This window comes from Hydra vulgaris, chromosome 15 (genome assembly GCF_038396675.1).
Source record: "Hydra vulgaris chromosome 15, alternate assembly HydraT2T_AEP".
Lineage (NCBI taxonomy): Eukaryota > Metazoa > Cnidaria > Hydrozoa > Anthoathecata > Hydridae > Hydra > Hydra vulgaris.
The window spans coordinates 15,237,466-15,264,767 of NC_088934.1; the positions used below are offsets into that span (position 1 = coordinate 15,237,466).

The 27,302-nt window shown below is 29.0% G+C and overlaps 1 protein-coding gene across 3 annotated transcripts in view; it reads left to right on the top strand.

The window, feature by feature from the left end:
- Nucleotides 1–27,302, top strand: part of LOC136092472 (E3 ubiquitin-protein ligase RNF31-like) — a 123,962-nt gene that overhangs the window by 67,543 nt on the left and 29,117 nt on the right. For all 3 annotated transcript variants that reach the window (XM_065820753.1, XM_065820754.1, XM_065820755.1), the window contains 2 exons: nucleotides 13,339–13,509; nucleotides 15,897–16,010. In XM_065820753.1, the coding sequence (XP_065676825.1) occupies nucleotides 13,339–13,509; nucleotides 15,897–16,010 (285 nt within the window). The remainder of the gene's footprint in view (nucleotides 1–13,338; nucleotides 13,510–15,896; nucleotides 16,011–27,302) is intronic.

Sequence of the window (27,302 nt, forward strand, 5' to 3'; positions counted from 1 at the left end):
TGGTGATTAAAAAAGATGTTTTTCCATATTATCATTATATTTATTATTATTATTGTCATTATTATTACTATTATTATTATTTGACGTCAGAACTCATTCCATTGTTTTTTTTAAATTTTGTAACGGTTTTTTAATTGTATTTTTGAACGGTTTTTTCTTGATTTAAACTTTAAGTACCGTAAAAAAGTTTTTTTTTTTCATCTTACTCTTTTATTTATATATATATATATATTTACATATGCCTACATTCAAAAAATATATATATGTATATATTTTGAATGCAGACATTATGTATGCAACCCTCGGAACTAGTGTCAGCATTCAGCAATGTCGACCTAACTGCTGTCCTAAAAGTGTTTGAGGTCAGCAAAAAATTGCCAACCTCGTTTCTATGTTTTATGGTAAGACTTTGTATCAAATAATTTTTGCCGACCTGATGCCGACCTCTAAAAGATTGAGGTCGGCAAATTATTGCCAACCTGACTTTTCCAAATTCCGAGGGTTGTGTATGAGAGTATGTAAATTATTATTTTAAAAACATCAATAAATACAAATTTCTCTCGATACTAAATTTTTTTTTTTTAAAAAGAAATTTTCGCTGGATTGTTGTGACCAGAATCTTCAGCTTAAAAGTTTTTGTTTTTGTTTAAATATTTTTTTAAAAACAACAGTTCTATTTTTTGTAAATAGAATGGTTTCATCTTTTTCTGATGTAAGTGCGCCAAAAATGATGTCCAAAATTTTGTTGATACATTGTCCCTCATCTAAATTGATACCATTTTGTTGAGGGGCACATTAGTGGTACTGTATTTCAAGTGCCTCACGAACTTTCCTATCAAAATTTTTAGCATCAGCTTTTAGAGTTCTGCAACTGTAGAAATTAATTTGGCTAATGCAGATCGTTCTTTTTTATTTCCTATTGTACTGTTGTGTTTTTCACGCATGTTTTTATTTACGTTTTTGTTTCAACTATATATTTTTTGCTACAATGACATTTAATAAGGTAGACTCCTGGGTAGCTGTTCATTTGTAGTTTGGATTTATTTCTTGATTTTAATATTGCTTCTCGGTAAATTTTTCGTGATCTCTTAACTCTTTTATAACCACTTCTTCACATGATTCAATCTTTCTCGACTCTTCTATAACCATACCCCCCCTGTTTATTAGATCTTGACTAAAATTCCCCTTGACTAAAATCCCCCTTGACTAAAATCCCCCCTGACTAAAATCTCCCCTTGTATTCCCCCCCCCCTCCTTCCTTCTTTGTATTAAGGACTCGAGAGTATGCTTAATAAAACTCATGGATCAGTATTGGAAGCATCCTTATTTATTTGTTACTACTTGAATCTGTAGATTCAAGTAATCACAAATAAGATGTTTGAGATACTAATAAATTTTAACAGAATGAGGTGCTAATAAATTTTTAACAAGAGCAGTTAACATCACTCTGTAACCTGCTGCCAAACCTCTACAATGCCTGCTGAATACCCGGCCAATACGTATAAAATATAATTTAGTATAAAGTAAAATATAACATAAAATATAATGTAAAATATGGTATAAATGAAATTTTTAAGCTGAAGATGCTGGTCACAATAAATCAGCAAAAATTTCTTTTAAAAAATAAAAAATAAATTTAGATTAAGAAAAATTTGTATTTATTAATGTTTTAAAATTAATTATATATATACATATATATATATATATATATATATATATATATATATATATATATATATATATATATATATATATATATATATATATATATATATATATATATATATATATATATATATATATACATACAGTGGGTTGCAGAAATATAGAGTCACTACATTATTTATGTGAAATTTTTGTTTTTTTTTCACAATTATCTCTGAAACCAACTAATTAATACAATTAAAAGCATCTTAAATGTCTTAATTCATTGATACTCTATCAAATGGTATATAATTGGAACTCGTTAGGTTAATCAGTCTTGAGTAATTATTAGTTCAATTAGAACATATCTGTATTTCTAATGTAGCAAAAATACAGATTCAACTAAAATTTAATGACTTAAGTTGAAAAACCTCAACGAAATGTTATCCGAGCAATCTAAGATTTGCATAACTACATAACTACAATAAACGTTCTTGCGAAGATAAAATTAAATTATCATTTTTATATCTTGATTTATTTGCATTGGTAATTATTTGGTAAAGTAAAAAGACAAGAATGGGCAGAAAAGCTGTTTCAGACAAGGTACAATGGCAAGTTGTAGGTCTGCTAATAAATAAAACAAAAACCCAATGAGAAATAGCTCGAATGTGCAATGTTTCACTTAAATGTGTACAAACAACGTTGAAAAACCACGAGCTACATAATGATGTCAAAGATTTACCAAGGCTTAGTAGGCCCTTAAAGCCAACTTCAAGAGACCAAAGTTATTTCTATCGAAAGGTTAGACAAGACCCTAAAATTTCTTACCTCAAACTTGCTGAAGGGCTCACAAATACGCCTGGTTATGTTAGTGTTAGTAGGTGGACTGTACGAATATGCCTAAATAAGAAAGGCTTACATTGCTGTCACTGCTCGAAAACCACTTTTGCGATCACCTAAAAAGATTAAAGTAGTGTAGAGAAAGACTTTACTGGTCTGTAGATGACTGGGCCAAAGTCATTTTCAGCTACAAATTCAATTTTGAGGTGATAAATTGCAAGTCAAGGTTAATCATCAAGGGGCTGGCTGGTGAAAAGTTCAAAGAGCGTTTTTGTGTACCAAGGAATATGGTGGTGCTTCTCCCATAAAGGAACAGCGTCATACAACATTTATAACGGCAAAATTAACCAGTACAACTACAAAGAGACCCTCGAAAGTAAACTTTTGCCAACAGCCAGAGCTTTTTACGGAAGACAACAACAATAGATTTTTCAGCGTAACAGCTCACACTGCAATCTCGGTTAAAGAGTGGCTTGATCGGAAAAACATTACGATCATGCCTTGGCCAGCTCGTTCTCCAGGTCTCAATCCCATCAAGAACATTTGGGCTTAGATAGACAAGAGATCGGTCAAAGATAGCATAGCTAGTGTTACACAATTACAGCAGGCGTTAGAAAAACTTTGGAAAGAATTTCCAAGAGAATTATGCATCCGACTAGTTGAATCTATGCCTAGTTGAATCCCCTGCCCTCCCCACCAACACCATATTCTATGGTATGCAGAAACTTTTGCAACAAATTTTTTAAAAATGATTTTAATTTGATAGTAAAACAATAAACATTTAGGCAAGCTTGATGTCGAGAAAAGTGAGTGCACAATGAAACACAGTTTGTCTCTGTGAGAAAAGTAAAAAAGTAATACATGGAATTTTTTTTACCAGTATTATTATGCATTTACAAATATACTTCACAAAAATGGTAAATTAAGTAAAAGAAAAGAGCATTAATTGTATATCTCTAATCATTTGACCGAGACTTTATATTTCATCGACTTGTCACTTTAAATTAAAACACTTTCAATTTTATAATACCTTACTTGTTTTAGGTCCCTGTTTTGGTAAGAAAATATTTAAAAGACAAATTATGCAAGATAGGACAAAAATGAAGTTGGAATTTAGGTAGTGTGAACCAAGCAGTGGCAACAAGGGTTGTAAAATTGTTTATTAGAGAGAAAAAAGAGGCTACTGTAAGGCAAATTAGACAGAGAAATCTTCAAACAACATCAGAAGTTGATTCAGATAAAAAATTTTAATCCTTAACTTTAGATATATATATATGTATATATGTATATACAACCCTCGGAATTAGGGTCGGCATTCGGCAATGCCGACCTAACTGCCGACCTGAAAGTGTTTGAGAAAGGCAAAAAATTGCCGACCTCGTTTCTATGTTTTATGGTAAGACCTTTGTATCAAATAATTTTTGCCAACCTCTAAAAAATTGAGGTCAGCAAATTATTGCCGACCTCATTTTTCCTAATTCCGAGGGTTGTATATATATATATATGTATATATATATATATATATATATATATATATATATATATATATATATATATATATATATATATACACATATACATATAAATATATAATATATATGTATATATATATATACATATACATATATAATATATATGTGTGTGTATATATATATATATATATATATATATATATATATATATATATATATATATATATATATATATATATATATATATGTATATGTATTAAGGTAATTCAAAAAACAACTTTTTTTAAAATAGTCTGCAGCACTTAACTAAATGTGTTCTATATAATACATACACAATAGGTTTAAAGTTTTTTTAAATAAAAAATATTCAATTTAATATATAGTAATCAGTTTACATAAAAATATTTTTTTCAAATATAAACGCCTAAAAAAGTTATTATCTAATTTGTGTTGCAACTTGGCAGTAGCAAGTTAGATATGGCTAGCTGTAGCACAAGAAGTACAAGTTGATATTCAGTGTTCGGTTTTCCAAAGGAACTGAAAAAAAATATGCTACCGACATGTAAGACATTTTCTGTGCATATTGCTTTCACCAGAAACAGCAGTGCCAATCTGTTAATGATATTGTGAAAACTGTTGCGACAGACTTGATTGTGATCTATAACACAGCTAGCATACCTACGATTGCGTTCAATAGCATAATGAAAAAGGTGAAACGGCTAATTGGCAAAGGGAATGATCTACCAAAATATCCTGATGCAAAGCGGACTTCTGAGACATATCAAAAGATATTGTCAAGTTTTTTGTTTGACATTTGTCCATGTAAGTGCCTTAGTGCTGGAATTGCAAATAGAGCAGATTGTAAATGTCCAGTCGACAGAAAGGTTCCTCTTATTGAGTGGAATTTCTGGATTGACCAAAACACTACCAGAAAAATGGTGATTGGAAATATCGATCCAGTGGTGACATGTAAACTGCAGAAGTCAGAAGAAAGAAAAAGGAAAGCGGCAATGTTCCTAGAGAAAACGAAATTGAAAACCGTTGAATGAAGTTCTACTTTTCAAGATTTTGATAATGTTGATATAGAAAAGAGTTCAGAAAGTCAAGACACTGGTGGTAGCTCCATAGATGATTCAGATATAACAGACGAGGAGACCAGTGATAGTGATAGCAGCAGATGTGCACTAAACAGAAATCATTATCCAGAACTGTGTAAAGTTATTGATCACTCTAAAAGTAGCAATCGAGATGCCTGTTTAATTGTGAATTCTGCCTTGAAAGACCTCAGATTTCTTTTCCCTGAAAATGCTATACATCCCAGCAAACTACGCCGTCAAAGGTCTGCATATCGGAAGAAGTCAGTTGTGAGTCATGCAGAGGAAAAGAAATTGTTTGTCTTGGTTTTGATGGTAAGATTGATGTAACTCTTACACGTGTAGGATCGACTTGACGTAAGTTAAAAGAACATTATGCTTTGGTTTCATTCCCAAACCGAAACTGTTTGAAATGTCGAACATGTTGTTCCAGCATCAGGCAGATCTGATGACATCTCAAAAGAAATTTTATCGGTTGTTAGAAGTACTAAATCAGAAACAACTTTAAGAGCACTCGTTTGCGATGGAACCAATGTTAATGTAGGAAAAAGTAATGGCATAATCCGAAAAATTGAACAATATCTACAAAGACCACTTCAATGGTTAGTTTGTATGCTGCATACAAATGAATTGCCTTTAAGAAAACTGATAGAAGTTATTGATGGGAAATCTACTGGTCCAAGAACTTCCAAAGGACAATTAGCAGACGTGATGGAATTTGATCCTCAACATAAACCTATAATTGATTTCTCTCCTGTATCAGGTTGCATTGCTGAGGTTGATGAGACGGTAATGAGTGACCTGAGTACAGATCAGGTGTACCTGCTTAAAATGTCTGTTAATTCAACGTGGTTACAATGCCAGTAACAATTACATTGACTACTTGCAAACTGCTCAACCTGGTGCAGTCAGTCATGCCAGATGGCTAACTAAAGCCAACCGTTTGTTGAGGTTATATGTTTGCGAACAATGTCCTTCCCATAATCTTCTATGCACCGTCATGGTTTCATATCAAATCTCATCCGACATGCCAAGATGGTGCCAAGAATTTCTTCTTCATGTTGTCGCTTTACCAGAAACTTGACAAGCCTGATCAGGAGATTGTTGTGCCAGTATTGCAAAACAACAGTTACTTTTGCCATCCGGAAAACACCTTGGTGGCAGCTGTTGGTGATGATGATGAAAATATTAAGAAATTTGCTTGTGAAAAAATTCTGCATGCTCGTAGTGAACATTCCGATGATAAAAATCGTTGTTTTGACAAAAGCTTGATCAAAATCAACTTCACATGGAGGTCATAATTGGACATGATCGACTGGAACAAGGCCATTTTTGCTTCACCTCCACTTCTGGATGACATTAAGTCAGAAACAATTGTTAGTCCTTCAAAAGTTATTCTACCTAATTTTCCATGCCATTCGCAAGATGTTGAGAGAAATATCAAAGATATATCGGCGGTCTGCGGTAAAGTTTACGGACACGATTCACGCCATAGTGTTATCATTCAAATGAAAAAATCGAGAATAGACTTGCCTAGTTTAGAAATTAAAGCTGATTTCCTACCATAAGTAAGACACTTATACTTAACATTTGTATGCTTGATACTTGTAATGCATGCCATGTTGGTTACTTGCATTATTTTCTTACAAAGATGTGGAATTAAAGGCGAAAACCTATATGCGAGAAAGGCTCGAAAGTGCAATAATTTGCAGACTATGTTGCTAGAAAACGATGATGTATATTATAAATCAGTTTTTTGTGTAATAATTACTTTCATATAAAGCACTAATTTTCATTTGTCTCAGACCCTAATTGGAAAATTTGTTATCTTTTGCTCCACCCTAATATATATATATATATATATATATATATATATATATATATATATATATATATATATATATATATATATATATATATATATATATATATATATATATATATATATATAAATATATATATATATATATATATATATATATATATATATAAATATATATATATATATATATACATATATGTATATACATATTTATATATATGTATATAAATATGTGTATATGTATATACATATATTATATATATATATACATATATGTATATACATATTTATATATATGTATATAAATATGTGTATATGTATATACATATATTATATATATATATACATATATGTATATACATATTTATATATATGTACATGAATATGTGTATATATATATGTGTATATATATATATGTATATATATACACATATATGTATATACATATACTATATATATATATATACATATATGTATATACATATTTATATATATGTATATACATATTTATATATATATATATATATAATTTAACTCATTAGTTAAACAATAAATTAATATATAAAATTAAACTAAGTTTATAATAGTTTTCAAAATAAAAAATTATTATATTTTAATTTAAGATTTATTGAAATCAATATCTTTTTATAAGTTTATTTACAAATTTGTATGAAAAAAAATATATATATATAAACTGATTATGAAATGAACTTAGATTTTGATCACAAATATAAAACAATATTTAATAACATTGATTATTTTTAATTTAACAAAGAATTCAGATTACAATGCACAATGTTGTTTTAAAAAAATGAATGCCAGCCAATATATTAAATAATAAATTTAGCCAATAAAGTAATAAAAACAGTTAAGTATTTTATAACAAATTTAACAATTTATTTTATTTTGTTTATAATAATTACATAAGTTTATGTATATAAACTTATGTAAGCTAACACGTAGCTACATGTTAGCAAATATCTATTTTATATTATTTATATTTTCATGCCATTTCCAAAATAACAACAATGCAGCAAGAAAATCTATAAACCTGGTAAACTAAAAAAATTAACTATATATGTATCAAACATATATGTATACAAATATAAACATAGTCAAATATAAGCAAAATTCTAATTAACATGTATTGATTTAAAACAGGGTTAAAAGTCAAGAAGAAGAGCGTGAGTTTAAGAATACAGTTCAGTTAAAGATGCTATGGCAGGAGAATTACTGATAATTAAGCGCATTAAACAGTAACTAAGCGCATTAAATTAGTAACTTACAAACAGTTTATCTTTAAAAAAAAGTTTTAAGTTATAATTAGATTTAAAAATAGAATTATTATTTAGATATAAAAAAGTATAATTAAGTTAAAATGTATAACAAAGTAAAATATTATTTTAACTTATATATACCTGTTACCAGAGCCGTAGTGAAGGGGTGGCGAACGAGGCCACAGCCATGGGCGGCAAATTAGCAAGGCGGCAAATTTCAAAATTTAATAAACATTTTTTAATATATGAAATGTTTTAAAGACGCCTCAAAACCAAAATAATTTTAATTTGCGTTTCAAAATCTTTGGACACGCCTCATAATTTTTTTCGCACCTTCATGCAAATTAAAATAATTTCCAATGTAAAATTAAAACATTAATTAAAAAAAAATTAAATAATTAAAACAAAATCTGAAAGGCAGTGGAATATATATTAACGAAGATTTCGCTAAAGAAACTATGGAAGAGAGAAAGAAACTATGGGAAGAAGTGAAAAAACTGCGCAATCAAGGTAAATACGCAACGACTAAATATAACTAAATTAATTGTCGCGAATTTAAAAAATAACTTAATTTTTTTTTCAAGTGTAAGAATTAATTACTCTTACAAATGGCTAAACAAACAATAGATTTTGGAACACAACACTTTAATGTTTTCAAAACTACAAATAATGTTTTACTTAACGACTTTTACGACCCAGATTTGCAATTTTTTAATGAAAATAATTTTAACTCGCAGTTTTTTGACTTAAGAACTTTTAAAAAAGAAATCGAGGCAAAATAATTGCATTTGTAATTATTGATTACACCTAGTCGCACACAGAAACTTTCATTCTTTCTTTGTCAAGAAAAGTAAAATATTTTGAAATAAAAGTTTTAAAATCTATTATGTCACCATCAAAAAAAAGAATAAAGCTATCTGGTTCAGCTTTCAAAAAGTTAAAAAAGCAACGACTTGAAAGTGACAAAAAATTACAAAAGGTGTTTGCAAAATGAATTAATAAAAGCGAAGATCAAACAGAACAACCAGGTAAAAATATTTTTATTGATGGATTTTCAAGTCAAAATCAAAAATAAATTTAATTAAAAAACTTAGCAAACTAAGCCATGTCATTTGCAATATTACTATGGAAAAAATGTTGATATAGTTTATTTTTATTTTTACAGCACAAAAAAGTCCAGTTTTTTTTCGATGTGATGATGAACAGTTACTGCAAAACAATGAAGTCAACTAAAATGCAGTTACAACAAATATGTTAGAATTCAAGTTTGATGATCCACCAACTTGGCCCAAAATTAATGACAGTCTAAGATGTTCTTTGGTTGAACATGGTGCTAAACAAGACAAGGGAGAAGTCTATCCTACCACATCAACATCATCAGAAAACAGACATTTCAGTTCTAGTTGGTTTGAAAAAAATCTTCCTAATTGGGAAAAGGTTAATCGTCAATGGTTGTTATACAGTGCATCAAAAAATTCTTTGTTTGCTTTCCATGTATCCTTTTTTCAAACATAAAGACAAGCAAGTTTGCAGATACATCAAAAGGTTTTTCAGAATGGAAACAACTAAACCCTCGAATCTCTGAACACGAGAATAGCTGTGAACATAGAAAGTGTTTCTCTTTATGGAAAGAAACGGAAAAAAATCTGAGAGAGGGAAGATCTTTAGACAAAGACATTCAAAATGCCATCCAAACTGATAATGAAAAGTGGCGAAATGTTCTAAAAGTTGTTATAGATTCAATTATGTTCTGCGCTAAGAACAATTTGGCTTTTCGATCCAGTTTCAATATTATTGGTGAGCCAAACAGTGGAATCTTTCTCAACACAATTGAACTAATAGCACGCTATCATCATCCTTTAGCAGAACATATAACGAATGTTAAACTTAAGCAGAAATCTGTTAGTTACTTTTCCCCACAAATTCAGAATGAACTAATTGAACTTCTTGGCAGAAAGGTGAAAAGCGAGAATTAAAAAAGCCAAATATTATTCAATTTTATTTGATTACACTTCTGATCTCTCTCACAAAGAACAAATGTCAGAAATAATCCGATATGTTTGTGTCACTGATGTAGAATGTTCTATTGAAGAGAGTTTTCTGGATTTTATTGAGTCTCATCAAAAAACCGGAGTTGGTCTGGCTTCAAAAATATTATTCAGCTTAAATAAAGATGAATTAAACATCGAAGATTGTGGAGGTCAGGGTTATGACAATGGAGCCAACATGTCTGGAAAATGTTCTGGTATTCAAGCCCAAATAACTGCAAAAAATGATTTAGCACGGTATGTGCCTTGCGCAGCTCACACTCTAAATCATGTAGGAGTCCATTCAGCAGAAGTTTCCCCATTTATGATTACATTTTTTGAAAAGGTTCAAAAAATATTCAATTTCTTCTCAAGTTCTACTACCAGATGGGACAAACTGATGAAAACACTTGAAGTCACCCTAAAAAGTCAAAGTGAAACACGCTGGTCTGCCAAAAAGGAGGCTATCCATTCTCTAAATAATCAAATCACAAATGTTTACAATGTTTTACAAGAAATTAGTAATGATTCTCTGCTAAATGCTGAAACAAGGTCCGGAGCTAGAGAGATTTTGATTCAAGTTGATTTTGAGTTTCTTTGCTGGCTTGAACTTTGGAACATGATACTTACATTAATTGACAGAGAGAATCGCAACTTACAATCAAAAAATATGACAATTGATATTGCATCAAAAAAAGTTGCTGGTCTAATTGCTTCTATACAAAACTTTCGAGACAGGGGCATTCATAACAGCATGAAAAAAGCTGAAAAAATATCAAAAGATCTTGACATACACCTAGTCGCACACAGATAGCTTTCCAATCAAAAGAAAACGAAAAGCAAAAAGGATGTTTGATGATGAAACAAGGGAAGAAAGTTCACACATACTTCCAGAAAAAGATTTTGAAATTAATTGTAATATAGTCTTTGACAGCATAATTACACAATTACACTGGAGATTTGAAACAATGGCTGAGATTTCATTAGATTTTGAGTTTCTAAATGGTAACTCTCTTGCAAGTATGTCAGTTGAAGATCTGAAGTAATGAGGAGATAAACTTTGTCAAAAATATGTTCGTGATCTTAATGCTAATGAATTTCTATCTGAAATTGAAAGCTTTAAGTTTCAAGCCAGTGTCCTGATTTCAGATTTAAAAAAACGCAAATCCATTGAAAATCTTGCAATTTATGCTCACCTATTCTTTGCCTGAGGCATACCCTTTCATTGAACTTGCTCTTAGAATCTTTCTCACACTACTCGTCACTGTGGCATCATGTGAACGTAGCTTTAGCAAACTTAGGCTTTTGAAAAATTATCTAAGATCCTCCATGGGTCAAGAACGTTTGAATAATCTTGCCATTTTGTCAATTGAAAATCCCCTGTCAAAATCTCTGTGTTACAATGAAATTATTGATAACTTTGCATCATTGAAAGCTAGAAAACTAAAATTTGGTTTGAATGTGTCTAATTTTAATATTTATTAAAAAAACTAATGCCTGGTAATTTTTTCAATGACTTTCAACCACAAAGCACGATTTAAAGTTGATTTTAAATGTGCTTTAAGTAGGTTTATTAATATTTGAATTAGTGATCGGAAAATTTCGGTTTCGGTTTCGGCCAAAATTTTGCTTTTAACCGAAACCGAAATTTCGGTTTCGGTAGTTTTTTAAGTTTCGGTTCAAACCGAAATTTCGGTTTGAAGTTGAACCGAAATTTTGGTTCAACTTCAAACCAAAAACCGTAATTCAAAAAGCATTATTAAAATAATAATTAATTTTTTTCAAATTTAACTTTGTTGACAGATTTTTAATTAGTTTTTTATATATAAATATTATATATTGATATAAATATTAAATATATTAATATACCTATCTAATATATTTATTTTTTTAATTTATAAAGTTATGCATATTTTATGATTATAAACGCTTATAATCTAATTCTATAATTTATTCTATAGTTTTTTTTTCTGTAACAAATTTTGTCGAAACATTGTAGCGTTTTTATAAAAAATTTAATTTGTTTTAATAAAATTTTGTTGACATTTCAAAAATTATTTTTTTAATTAATTACAAGTTAACATTTTACATTATATTCTTGAATAGTTCATTAATTTTTCAACATTAGTGGAATCTTGAAGTGAACAAAGAAAATTATTTGTTGACCAAAACTGTGATTTTTCCATCTTGGTAAAAATTATGTTTTCAAACATAATTTTTACCAAGATGGAAAAAAATCGCCAAAAAAGTTGGGTTTGAAAGCATTTTACAATCTCTATTAGTGATCCCAAGTACATCAATTGCAAAATTTGCAATGGTTTGAATTTCGGTAAAAGTTTTGCCGAAATTTCGGCAAAAATTTCAAAATGAACCGAAACCGAAATTTCGGCAAAATTCCAATTTCGGTCGATCAATAATTTGAATCAAATTAAACATTAAAAAAATTACTAAATTTGAGGCGGCTTTTTTTCTCCTTGCCCGAAAGGATTTTTGATCTCACTACGGCCCTGCCTGTTACCTGATTTATTCATGTTAAAACAGTTAACTTTGATCTTAATAAACTGCCCAAGAGAATAAATCGCAATCATTATAACTAAGCACATTAAATTAGACTTTTTATATATAGCTAATTAACTGGAGGAATAATAATAATGTGCAATTCTGTAATATACATGATAATATACAATACTGTTAAGATTTAACACCATTTTAAATTTTTTTGGAACATAACTAAAAAATTTATATTTAAATAAATTGAGATTTTTAACTTCTATTGTTTCAATTGGTAATTTTTTTCAGAATTTGACTTTTATATTTGTAAAAAACCCACACAATTCAAATTTAAAATTTAAATTGTTAACTTTAAACTGTTATACTTTAAAGCTTAAAATTTTAACAGTAAGTTTAGGGTTACAGTGTTCAATTAAAAAGAAAAAAAAAATAATGCAAGATGCTGAAGAATTTTTTGTTAATGTTATTATAGAGTTTCTGTGAGTGTGGATATAATTAATTTTTAAAAAAACAGACTTGAAAAATAAGTCATTAAAAAACTTTTTAAAAAGTTACTTTTTCACTTGTTGATTTTTAAAATAAACAAGTTAAATTTTTTTTTTGTTATTACTTGTTATTAATTTTTGTTATTACTTTTTAATTACTTTTTAGCTTACATCAAATCTACATTGCCAATGTCAATATTGCTTTAATTGCTACATTGAATATTTGGATGTGGCCATTACTCAAAATCATATATCTCATTTGGTTTGCGCAAACTGTCAGTTACCCACTGAGGAAGCTGCGCATAAATCAGAGTATTTCCAAAATTTAGATAATCAGGTCAGTTTCTTACTTTAAAAAAAATACAAGGTCCGTTTCTTACTTTTATTTTAAAAAAATACAAGGTCACTTTCTTACTTTTATCTTAAAAAATATAAGTTTAATATAAAGTGAAACTAAAGAAATATTCAAAATTCTTGTGGATGCTCCAATATCGATTCATGTTTTTATATACAAACATGACAAATTTTGTATATAAAAACATGAATGGGTATTGTAATTTTCATAAGGGTATTATAATTTTCATAATACAGGCCATAATTAATTTTCATACATTTTATATAGATAAAGTTATGAAAATTAGTTATGGCCTGGAATCTTTTATTCCCTCTCAAGGAATCTAAGTCTTACCTCACTCTTTCGTTACTTTCATATCTATCAGCAAAACAATTCTCTTGAAAACAGATGTTGGTTTACAACTGCAAACCATTGTAAAAAGGTTTTGTCTAACACCAAAGCTTCTCAGGTCTCAAAATCTTGTATTTGATCTCAAAAATTAGGCTCCTAGTGACTTCTGGACAATCTTTAACAGTATCTATAACAAGGGCAAATCTGTTATTCCACCTCTCTTGTATGGTTCAGATTTTGCCACATCTGTTGTAGTCTTGCAGAAGTGTTCTCCGGAGCTGTCATCTATACTTTCAAAACTATTTGTTTAATTATTTTATGCACGTGCAACAAGTGAAAATGACATCTGTTACCCCTATTTTCAAAAATTCTGAAGAGCGATCTGACTTGTCTAACTACTGTCCCATTAGTTTTCTTACTATCATAAGCAAGGCTTTTAGTCATTAATTAACAAACACTTAATGTCTTATCTTGAATCTAATAACTAACTTTCTGATTATAAATATGGATTTCAATCTTCTCATTTTACTGCTGATTTCTTAATGGTAATAACTGATAAGTTTCATCATGTATTAAATAAATGTGGAGAGGCTATTGCTATCGCTCTTGACATTTCTAAAGCTTTTGATAAAGTTTGGCATGCTGGTCTTCTCCATAGGCTTTCCTCTTATAGTGTATCAGGTAACATCTTTAAGATTATTAAATCCTTCCTTACCAATCATAACATAAAAATTGTCTTCGATGGACAACACTCTTCTTCATATCCTGTAATTTCAGGGGTTCCTCAAGGTTCTTTGGCCCTATACTTTTTTTAATTTACATTAATGATCTCCCAGAAATTCTCACATCTAACGTGGTATTGTTTGCCATGATGCTAATACTCTCTGAATGCTTTGAGGGGACATTTAAGCTTCAAAAGGATCTCACTTCTGCTATAGCATAGGGCTCCATGAGGCTGGTGAACTCATATAAAACTCAATTTTTTTTTAGCTAATCATCATTGCAATCATCTAGATCTTCCTGTATTTATGAACGGTAATGTACTAGATGAATCGTCTACCCTTTATCTTCTAGGATTAACTCTTACTTCCGATCTTTCTTGGAAACCATATATCAAATCCATTGCAAATTTAGCATCTGCTTAGGTTGCATCTCTTTATCATGCTTATCACTTCCTTACTCAAGATTTTCTTTCTCTATTTTTTATCTCTATAAATCTCAAATCCATTTTTGTATGGAATACTGTTGCCATATTTGGGGCAGATTTTTACTTTCTCTTTTAGACAAGGTGCAAAAATGCATTGTAAACATAGTTGTACCTGCTCTTGCAAAGAATCTCCAACCATTATCACATTGTCGTAATGTTGCTTCTCTTTGTCTTTTCTATAAATACTATAATGGGCACTGCTCTAAAGAGTTAGCGTCTTTTGTGTCATCTAAAATTCATTCTTATGTTACTTGTCATTTTACTAAGTTTCATCCTTTTACTGTGACTGTTTCTAAGTGCTCCAAAAATTCTCATACTTCTAGTTTTTTCACTCGAACCGCAGTCCTTTGGAATTCACTTCTTACATCTTTTTTCCTGATTCATGTAATTTGAAGTCTTTTAAGTTATCTGTTAATCATTATCTTGCTCTGTAAACTTTATCTTTTCTCTTCCTGTAACTTGCAACTCTGATAGTGGTTGCTTGTAGCCTCGTTGAAAGTAAGATGTTGAAAAAAAAATTAAAAAAGTTTTTTTTCAATTGATTTGTTAATGAAAACCTTTATAATGACTTATAATAATTTAAAATGATACCAGTATAAATTAGGTAACGAATCAATTTGACTATGATTTTTATGATTGAACTCATATGCGCCATAAATTCAGACTTCTAATCTGTTAGTTCAAAAGAAATTTAAAAAACAAGATATATAGTTTTTAGAATTGTAAATTTGTATTTATTTTTCTCTTTTATGTATTATATTTGTTTTTATGTGTTATTTATATTTTAATATCTTCCATGTCATGATTCTTTTTTTAGTAATTTTTTTTTTAGATTCAGCATTTTGTGACTACAAATAAATTGGCACCTGAACGTTATACATTGTTTCAAGAGAAATTAAGAGATTTTAATCTATTAAGAGATCCAAAATTTAGATGGTGTGCTCATGTAAGTTAATGAGAATCATGATATAATTATGACATAACATAGACATTATGGTCTGTAAGTCATTTTTTTTTTGGTTGATTTAACCTTAAAAAACCTCTATTATGATCTCATAAAAAGTTTATTAATAATAATAATAATAATAATATATATATATAATTTATAGAAAATGCTTAAGTTTTTGCAAGCAGAGCAAGGCATTTGTAAACCAATTGCAGGCAGGGCATATGATGCGATTACAGAGGAAGATTTCTTTTTGTAAACAGTTTGCTACTGCTTGATGTTGAAGACAATGACGTTGGCCACAGAGGCGATTGGCTGGTCCTTGCGCATTTAGTGCTGAAGCCTGTGAGTTTGGTTTACAAAGCTCAATTTCGTTAATGCTGTGACATAGTTTGAAAAACTGTATTAGGTCACCCCTACTCCTTCTATCCTTAAGCGATTGAATGTTTATTGCAGCTAGTCTTTGGTGATAACTTAAAGGCTTGAGATAGGTACAAGCTTAGTGTCGTACATAAGTTGTATAAAGTACACGAAAGCTATTAATGTCCCAATAGTGGAATGTTCTTTTTAACATGCCTAGTGGCGTGTTGGCTTTGGTTACAGGGTATGCGATTTGGTCTTGCCACTTAAGTTGGTCATTGTAAATGATACCAAGGTCACGATTGGGTGGTCTCACTAAGGCTGTGGCATTTACTGATGCGGTTATAGTAAACATTACGTGCGAGCCAGGCAAATTGTCAATAAATGCAGTGTTGAGGCGGTTGTTAACACTCTTGTCAAAAAACATGACCTTACACTTTTCCTTGTTAAAACTCATGCTCCATGTATGGGCCCATTTAACTAGGCAACTGATGTCCGATTGGAGAAGTTGGTAGTCAGTGGTGTCTTTGATAACAGCTATCAGTTTTGTATCGTCAGCAAAGAGTTTACAGCAGTGATGAGTAAGGCTTGGCGTATTGTTGATAAAGATAAGGAAGTGAAGGGGTCCTATTGCAGAGCCTTGTGGAACTCCACTGAGGACATCCAACCAAATAGAAATGTAGTCACCTTGTATGGCTCTTTGACTGCAGTCATTTAGGAATGATGCTATTCAGCTACATGTACTTGTGCCAAAGCCATACGCGTGTAGTTTGACAAGTAGAAGCGAGTGACTTACCTTATCAAAGGCTTTAGCAAAATCAAGAAGTATCATTACAATTTCAAGACACGATTCAAGTGCATTAGATATAATGTCGAAAGTCTCGATTTGGTTTGTCGTGCACAGTCTACCAAAAAAAAAACATGTTGGTTGCTGTTAAGCAGATTATGGTCAGTCATATGCTTAAGCATGGAGTCACGAACTAAGCGTTCCATTACCTTTCATGGAACAAGGGTGAGAGAATTGAGCAGTAGTTAGTTGGCTTTGTCTTGTAACCTTTTTTAAAAAAGGTTTGAGAACCTAAAATTTAGAGAAAAAAAAAAAAGATCTAATATGCTTTTATAATATCTAATATGCTTTTATAAGATATTAAAAAAAATTAAGTATAACCTTTTCTTTTTTATTCAGTATTTAATGTAATGTTAATTACATTACATTATAATCAGGTTGGTCAGGAAGGCATTTGGTTTCAAGCCTTTTTATGACCACACAAATAATATTTTGTTTTGATGATTTGACCACAATTTTTAAAAAAAGCACTAAAAAAAATGGTTTTTTAATACATTGGAAACAAATAACTCTGTTACGTTTACCTTTACTTACGTTTTTTATAGTTAATGTAATTTAAAAATAATAACGACAATTTAAATTTTTTAAGTGACGACTTTGAACAACGATTGTTTCTTTAATAAACTTTTTATAAGAAACATTTTTTTTGTAATGTTAATTTACCTCCCTAAGGCTGAGAAGACTACTACAGACAAGGAGGCTACTTAATTGTGTTTATAACCCTCTCAACTCTATAACTCCGAAACACGAACCTTGACAAACAAGACTGCTGCGTAGTGAAACAAGTTGAGCGCGGTACAACCAGGGGCGTGGTAGGGATTGAACTCAGAACATCTTGCTTATAAAGCAAGCAATTTACCACTACACCACCACCACATTAAATTTAATACACTAGAAAAAAAGAAAGATTTTGTTGAGAAGAAAAAAGACAAACTTTTTTGAAAGCTTTTTTTTTTAATTATCTAACTTTGATCTTTAATTGTGTTTTTATATTATTCAAACGCATTAAAATAAGATAACAAATCACTGCTAATGATTTTTGCTGACAATTATTTAATAAATGTGTGCATTTATTAATTGTTTAATAAATGTGCACATTTATTAAACAATTTTTAGGAGTTGTTACTTTATATAAAAATGGTTTTGCATAATATTTTATTATATAAACATTAGTAAAGATAAACGATTCAAAGTTATTTATTCCAAACACAATGTAAATAATCTTGTCGTTATAGTTTATTATTTATTTTAGTTAAATTTTTAATTTTTTTTTTATTTTAGGTTTAGTTAAATTATTTTTATTTTATTTTTTGATATATATTTTTTTACAAAGATTCATTTGCTTCTTTTACGATAAGTTTTTATTTAAGCTTCTTTGTAGTTAAGTACAGATCATTTTTTCAGCGCATTTTTAAAATGTATACAAATTTTCAAGGCATATTTACAGCTGTGGTCAAGATTTCAAAACCAAATAGTATTTGCATGGTCATATGACTTGAAATCGCATGCCTTCCTGGCAAATTTGATTATAATGCAGTATTTAACAGTATTTCATTCACTTTCATTTTTCTGTCTTTTATTTTATGTAATGTTTTTTCTGTTTTTCTTCTGTTTTTTATGTAATGTTAATTACATTTCAGTATTAAAATTTCATTCATTAAATTAATTCAGTAATAATTAAATGACATTAATTCAGTATTAGTTTAGATTTAATGTTCCTATTTGGTATTTAATGTATCCAACTGTTGTAAAAAAATTAAAAAGCCTTGATGTCATGACACCAGGAAATTCTTCAATGGGAGAAAATATTTATATTTTTATTGAAAAGTTTGTAAATGAAGACTTTACAGTGCTGACAATAATTAAATGACTTAACAAAACAAAATTAAACAAAAAGTCTTAGCATTGCGGTTGGCTGGAAATACATTCTGGAGAATTGTATCAGTTCCATATAACTATATGAAACTTCTAGTAGTAGTACTAGTACTGCTACTTGAAGTCACTAAGATATAAATCCAAAAATCTGGTTACAATATCTTTAGCAGAAATCCAGTTTTAAATTTTGCATTAAAGTGCATTAAAAAAACTGAAAAAAATATTGTTGTAAAACTTTAATTTGTATCACTTTTAATTAAATGATTAAAAGTAAAAGAGTAACTAAGTAAGAAATGTCTGTTATAGCAATAAAGAGTATTTTGAAAGAAAATATGCAATTTTATTTTTTGCATAAAATTGCACTAAATAAGTGATAAGCATATTAAAAATTTAGTATTATTTTAGTATTATAGTATTATTTATTATAGTAATAATTTAAACTAGCAGAAAGCAACCTGTAATACGGGTTATTAGTAATTAAATCATTAATAACAATATGACTTGATATTTCATCTTAAAAAATATAATTAACTACAAATTTATTTATAAATAATAATTTCAATTGGGCTCCTTATCAGCAATGTCATTGCTTATAGTTAACAACATAAAGACAAAAAATAACTTAGTGTTTTTTTAAAATTTTTTACAACACAGCAGGTACCAGAAGAGGAAAATCAAGAATATAATTATAAATATAATTATAATTAAGAATATAATTATAAGAATATAATTAAAAAAATATAATTAACTACAAATTTATTTATAAATAATAATTTCAATTGGGCTCCTTATCAGCAATGTCATTGCTTATAGTTAACAACATAAAGACAAAAAATAACTTAGTGTTTTTTTAAAATTTTTTACAACACAGCAGGTACCAGAAGAGGAAAATCAAGAAAAGCCTGCCAATACCTAAAGCAGTGTTTCCAAGGCAGCATGTTAAAAAAAGTAAAAAAGATACGCAATAAATATTTATGAGCATAAGAAAAGTTACTGTTACTGTTAACGACAAAAACAACATCGTAGCATAAAATAGCTAAAACACAAATAACCATAAAAACTGGTTTCATTATGTAAACAAAATTATTTTTAACTTATTATGTAAAATACCAGCTTCTCCTTAACTGTTGACTAATGATTAATAGAGTAAACTTTACATCATATAAATTTACTAAATTAAACCATGTTTCAACAGTAAGCAAGCTAATCAAGTGATGACAAATGCAACTAAAAAAAGGACATAATTATATGTTTGAATTTATAAAAAAGATTAAAATCATTCAAATTTAAGACTTATTAATTGTTATTATAAATAGTAAAATTCATACATAGTTTTGTTCTTAGGTTAATTTGATTTTACTTAAGTGTTTTAAGTAAAATCAAATCAAATATACAACATAATATATTATTAAAAAAAATATATTAAAAAAAAAATAAAATCACCAAAGAAAAAGCGGTAACAAAAAAGTTATAAATATCTTCACTGATAGAAGACATTTACAACCTTTTGGTTGCTGTTTTTGCTTCAGTGTCCCAACACCCCAGTATGGATGAGCCCTCCATTTGAAGGAGGGCTCATCCATACCGCCATTACTACACCACTTTTTGAAGGACCTCTCCGAGAGAGGCCCTGGGCGTTGAAAGCAATAACTTCTGTAGTGCTCAAATAACGAATCTAAAATTACAAAATCTCTCAAATGTTAACAACTCTAAAATTATAAATAGAAGAATATAATAAAAATTATAAATATTTGCAATTTTATTTAATCAAAATATAAAGCATAACCTCACCATTTTTACAGGTAACAGAAGACGATGCTGAAGATATTTTTTAAAAATGAGTAAATTAAATAGGTTTAAACATGTAAAAAAATTTATTTTAATAAAAATATGAGTATAACGCGACCAGTTAAAAAATGTCATATTTATTAAAAATTAAAAATGCTTGCAATTTTATTTAATTAAAATATAAAGCACCATTTTCTCCTCACCATTTTCACTGGTAACAGAAGACAATGCTAAAAATAATTAAAAAAAAAAAAGAGAGTAAATTAAAAAGGGCTAAATATGTGAAAAATTTTATAAAACGAGTAACGCGAGTAAAACGCGAACAGTTGAAAAATGTCATATTCATTAAATAACAAGCAGTAGGCAACCTGTAATACGGGTTTTTAGTAAATAAATTATTAATAATTTAATTTTTATTTGTTTTCTCTAATGAAATATAAATTTATTAATACCTTTTTAGTTGTGCTTACTTTTATTTTTCTTGGCTTCTTAGTTAAACAAAACTGGAAGCTTCATTAAAGATACAGTTAACCATTTATTTCGCAACGTTCGAACATTAAATGCGCAAATCACAAAATCGTTTTGTTAAAATATGACTTGAATTACATGCATAGATTATCCAAGTCTTATTTAGTAATTAAAAGAAATACCGTAAACAAATGTCGATTTACTTTATATTAACATATATTTATTTCAGCATTCATCCAATCGTAATTTATAATAATGCAGAAAATATTTAGCGAAAAATGTCCGGAATATATTTTGCCTTGCGTTTGTCTTTACTTTGCGTCAAAATTATTAGTTTTATTCAAAACTTTTTATTAATTTTTGTATAAGTCAGGTTGATAAAAAAGGCAATTGCTTTTACTCGACATTTTTGAAGTAATTGATACGCTTTTACGTTAATACAAATTTGAGCAAAATCGATAAATATTTTCACATAAAGGTGAACAATTAGTCTAAAAGCGTTGAATAAAAGCAATTGCTTTTTTTTATTAACCCGGCCTAATGAGCTGAAAAGGCTATAAAAGAGATGTTAAAACCATATATAGAACAGTTGTGTTCACTTTAATAACAAATTTTTTTACAAACATACACAAAAAATAAATTTATTTACATCATAATTGGTTAAATATGTAACAAAAATATTAAAAAAAAATCTATATAAAACATATTTTTCTTAAAAAACAATTAACGTTGAAGGCACTTGCCCAAATGAGTTATAATAGCCGCTATCTCCAGGACCGAAGAGTCAAGCATAGCCTGTTGTAAAGAAAACCACATTAAAATAATTAAAAATATTTATTATTGATAGGGACGACGATTAAACGATTAAAAAGCTACGTGATTCTATGCTAGTAGGAAGTTATAGAAAAATAAGTAAAAAGGAAAAAAAAAAAGAAAAAAAAGAAATTAAAAAAAAGAACAAAATAGAAAGATTTTTAAAAACCACTTAATTTTGTAAGCACTTTGGCAATGGTGCTTATTTTTAAAACCAATAATATCTTTATCTTAAATGAAAAGCCAACTCGTTTAATCTCAATCAAAGAGCAAAAATATTAATAACACTAAAGATAAAAAAAATGAGATATAAACAATTGTACTATAGTAAAATCAAATGCTATATAGGCTTTTAGTGAAAAAATAAAAGCAGTTAGAAAAACTACCTGTAATTTTTAACGATAGGCACCACTGTAAGGTAAGCCAAGCTGTCTATCAACACAAAACATTTCAACAATAACATCACAACAATTACGCAAAGCAATAGCAAATAGCTAAAGATATTTGTAGGATGTAATTACACAAAATATTAACAGACATGTGTTTTATATATATAGCTATAAAAGGCTAAACAACAGACATTAAATATAAACAGTAAGGGATCGTCCATAATTTATGCAACGCAAAATATATCTAAAAACAGAAGTTAGAGATATTTAGCTCTTTTACGCGTCAATTTTCATTAATCTTAATGCTTTAATTTATCTAAATATTAAAACTCTGCGAGGGAAAACTTTTGCACTTTTTTGTTTTATTGTATAAGTTTGCGTTACGTAACTTATAGATGATCCAAACACCTTTTGGCACTAAATGCTGCCTCACAGCTCTGCTAACTAAAGCTCTTGGCTGGCAAAGTTTGCAATTTTGCTGATCGCTACTTTTTTTTTCTTTTTAAATAGATTTTTAGTTATAAAGAATAGCCGGCTTGCATAACAGTCTAGCTCTACACACACTGCAAGTCACTTGCTTGGCTAGTTTAACGGCCTAGCTCTACATACACTGCAAGACACAACACATGCTTGGCTAGTTTTATGGCCTAGCACTACACACCCTTGCTTGGCTAGTTTAACGACCTAGCTTTACACATTTGGCTATGAATTATAACACTAATAACTATTTAAAAGCAGTTATAACAGTAGGCAAAATAACAAAAACTGGTTGCATTTTCTATAATTTTTTATAAAAAAAATTAAATGTTTAATATTAAAACAATAATCATTTAAAATTCGAGTATATTTGTAAATAAAACATTTTTGAAAACCATTTATTAAATAATTCAAAATTTATGCTATTTTGTTAATGCAACATTTGGAATTTTATATGGAATTTTGGAACAAATGTTTAAACAAAAAAAAGGACAAATGATAAAAAGTACAATTGATATATTAAAGTATAATTAATAACTAAAAGTCATTACCAACATCATACAGCTCGTGCTTGCAAGATATAATCATTTAGAAATGTAAAAAAGCTAGACTATAAATTAAGAACATTAGAAAATATAACATTATTTGTATAACATTTTTCACCGACCATACCTTGAATGGTATGTTTATCAATTTTGAAAAACAAACTATTAAATGCTCTAGTTCTTGAACATGCAACATATAGTTGCCCATGAGAATGAGGTTTTTTTAGATATACACCAACTCTGTCAAATGTTTGACCATGACTTTTATTAATTGTCATTGAATATGCCAATCTGACAGGAAACTGACGGCGTTTCAGAACAAAAGGTAAATTAGAATCTGATGGAGCCAAGTGAATTCGAGGAACAAATACCCGTTTACCACCGGAAATACCTGTCAAAACCTCTGCATCAATATAATTATTTTGAAGAGCACAAACTTTCATTCGAGTGCCATTGCATAACCCAGCTTTGAGATCTAAATTTCTAAGTAGCATAATTACACAACCAATTTTCAATTTCAAACAATGAGGAGGCATACCTGAAGGAGTTAAGCTGTTCAAAAACTCAACAGGAAAGTTATTTCTTTCATTAATGTCATCAGTCTCAATTTGATCAGCACTTAAATAAATTTTGACTTGACCCGATAGACATTCAAGCACTTCTTCATTAATTGATAATGAATCCACATTAGTGGGTGTTAAAATGACACATTTAGAATAATCATGTTGCTCAACATCTCCAAAAATCTTATCAACAATAGAGACATTTTCTCTAATAATGCACTGATAAGGTATTTCAATGCATCCTTTAAAAGGACCCTCCTCTTCGACAGGCATTGTTCCACTACCAAGTTTTAATAGCCATTGGGAAAATTCTCTTTCCCCATTATGTACTCTCATATTTTCAGTTAATGTAAATGTCTGCACCCATCGCCACTGTAAGGAACATTTTATACACGATTCTACAATTTCAGCTGGTTGTCCTCTTTTCACAACAGGCAGTATTTGCCTGAAGTCACCACCAAAAAAAATGACTTTTCCTCCAAACAGAAAGTTGTTGTTGCAAACATCTTTTAACAATCTATCAATTGCATTTCAGGCATGTTTAGGTATCATGGATGTTTCATCAAGCAAAAACAAACTAACTTGTTTTAAAAAATGTCCATGTATAGAGTTAGGGGTTACATTACATGTGCTGTTATCCAATATTGGGACAGGAATTTTGAATAAACCATGCAATGTAGATCCATTTGTAAATAACTGAAAACAGCTGTCTAATTTGCTTAGGCATTCACGTTAAAACTGCCTCAGAAAGAGTATTCTGCCATTCAGTGTCATCTTGCAACAAACCTTTTAAAACACATGCTTCACGAAAGGTTTCAAGAACTATTCCTTTAACAGTACGCAAATCCTCCCAAGATGTTGCTCCTTTTGCCTGCAATATAATGCAGATAATGTAACACAATTTCTAACCAGTGTAGCACGCTCAGGGTTATGCACTAACTGATTATGCCAACCAGCATCACCTTTTGGGAAAAAGAGAGGATAAATCATAGGATCTAAGTTGGCTGACATACTTCATACAATTTTTAAAGGATGACCTCTTGGGTAAATAACAACTTCCCTGGAAGTTGGGGGAGCACCATCTTCGCCAACAAATACAACTGCAACTTCATCATGTGAAGGTAGATTATAGCGACGCCTATCACCCCCTTCAAGTAAAGACATTTTTGCAACAGAAGCTCGGTGACCTTCTATAGCTGCTGCTTGACGAATTTCTTCATCTTCTACTTCAGCCATATTTTTAAATGCAAGAGCAAATGGACTTTGTTCAGTAATTATAGTTTGCAATTGAAACATTAAATCACGTAAACAAAGATCATTACCACATTGTTGCATTCTAAAATTTACTGCTGCAGGTGGATCATATATATATAGTTGAGAATATATAGGTGGAATATCTTGATCTGGCCTAAGATAACCTACACGATGATAAATCTGGCCACATTTTAAAACATGGAGGCCCATGATTTATTGGTTGAACTACAGTTGCTTTAAAAGAAGCGAAAGAAAGACAGGCATTATAATTTCGAATATGTTTTAAAAAATTAACATTAGCATTACGATCTACATAACTCCCTGTAAATAAATCCTGTAAAACTTGTGTAAATGGTGAAAGTGGAGGCAAAGTTACCTTACCATTATGGCAACATAGAAAATGTGGTTCATCTGGAAATTTCTTAGCACCACAGTGCTGACAAATTTGATACATTTCTCCTAAATAATTATAATCTGGAATAGCATTACTATAGAATACATTTGTCCTTGTCTAACAGATCTTCTTACATTTTGGCGATGATTAACCTCGCCTCAATAGCCTATTTCTTTCATTTTGGCGACGATTAACATTATCTCGATCAAGCTTATTTCTTTCATTTTGACCACAAATAACTTCATCTTGATTAAGCCTATTTCTTTCATTTTGTAAATTTCTTCTTGCCTAAGTCTATTTCTTTCATTTCGTCTACGATTATTTTCAAAACACTTTATAGCACTTACATCGTCTTGTAAATACATAACTTCATCTAGCCTATCATCCATATCAATGTCATCATTATCATTAAACATATTTATCAAAGCAACACTTATTATTTCTTTATTATACTACTCTAAAGTTAACAAAAAAATAATAAAACTTAATAAATAACTAAAAAAATCTTATTCGAAAAATTATAAAATAAAGAAACCGATTGAAAGCAAAATAAAAATAATTAGCCATCATCAAAAGTAATACACCTGTATTACTTTTTCTTAAGTTTATTTAATTAAAGTTAAGAAAAAACCTGCAACCTATATTAACAAAGACTTATAAAAAAAAGTTAAAATTTATTTTGTTTCTAATAAAAAAAATTTAGAAACAAACAAATATCCTTTTTTATTAGAAACAGTAAAGTGTTTCTAATAAAATATATATATATATATATATATATATATATATATATATATATATATATATATATATATATATATATATATATATATATACATACATACATACATACATATATATACATACATATATCCTTGGAGTCGTGGACAGCGTCATAGTTCATGTGTTGGGAGAAAACATTGAACAAGACGCATAATAAAACTTATAAATGCGTTATGTACAAAACAGGTTATTAACGCGGGTTTGTAAATCCCCCCCTCCAACACACAAACTATGATGCTGCTGCAACTCCAAAGATATATATATATATATATATATATATATATATATATATATATATATATATATATATATATATATATATATATATATATATATTGAACTATTTATTAGTGAAAACATATGAAATCCAAAATTTTCTTTATAACATATATAGTATATTCTATTAATAAACCTCTACAATTTCCTTGGTACAACAACTCGATTATGATTAATAACAACTCTGTAAACATGAATTTTCTAATAATCTAAATCTTAATAAATTATAAACAATTAAACTTAAATAAAAATGTATGAAAATGATTAATGCTATATTAAATATAGAAAAACAAACATATAATAACACAATTATATCCTAAACCACAATTCATTCATGCAAGAGAAATTATTATACACTTATTGAAAAGCCAGAAACATTTTTTTCAAAGAGCAAAGGTTTTAACATTACTATAGATAAATTTTATTTATAACAAAATGTTGTCATGGCTTTTATCCCAATTAT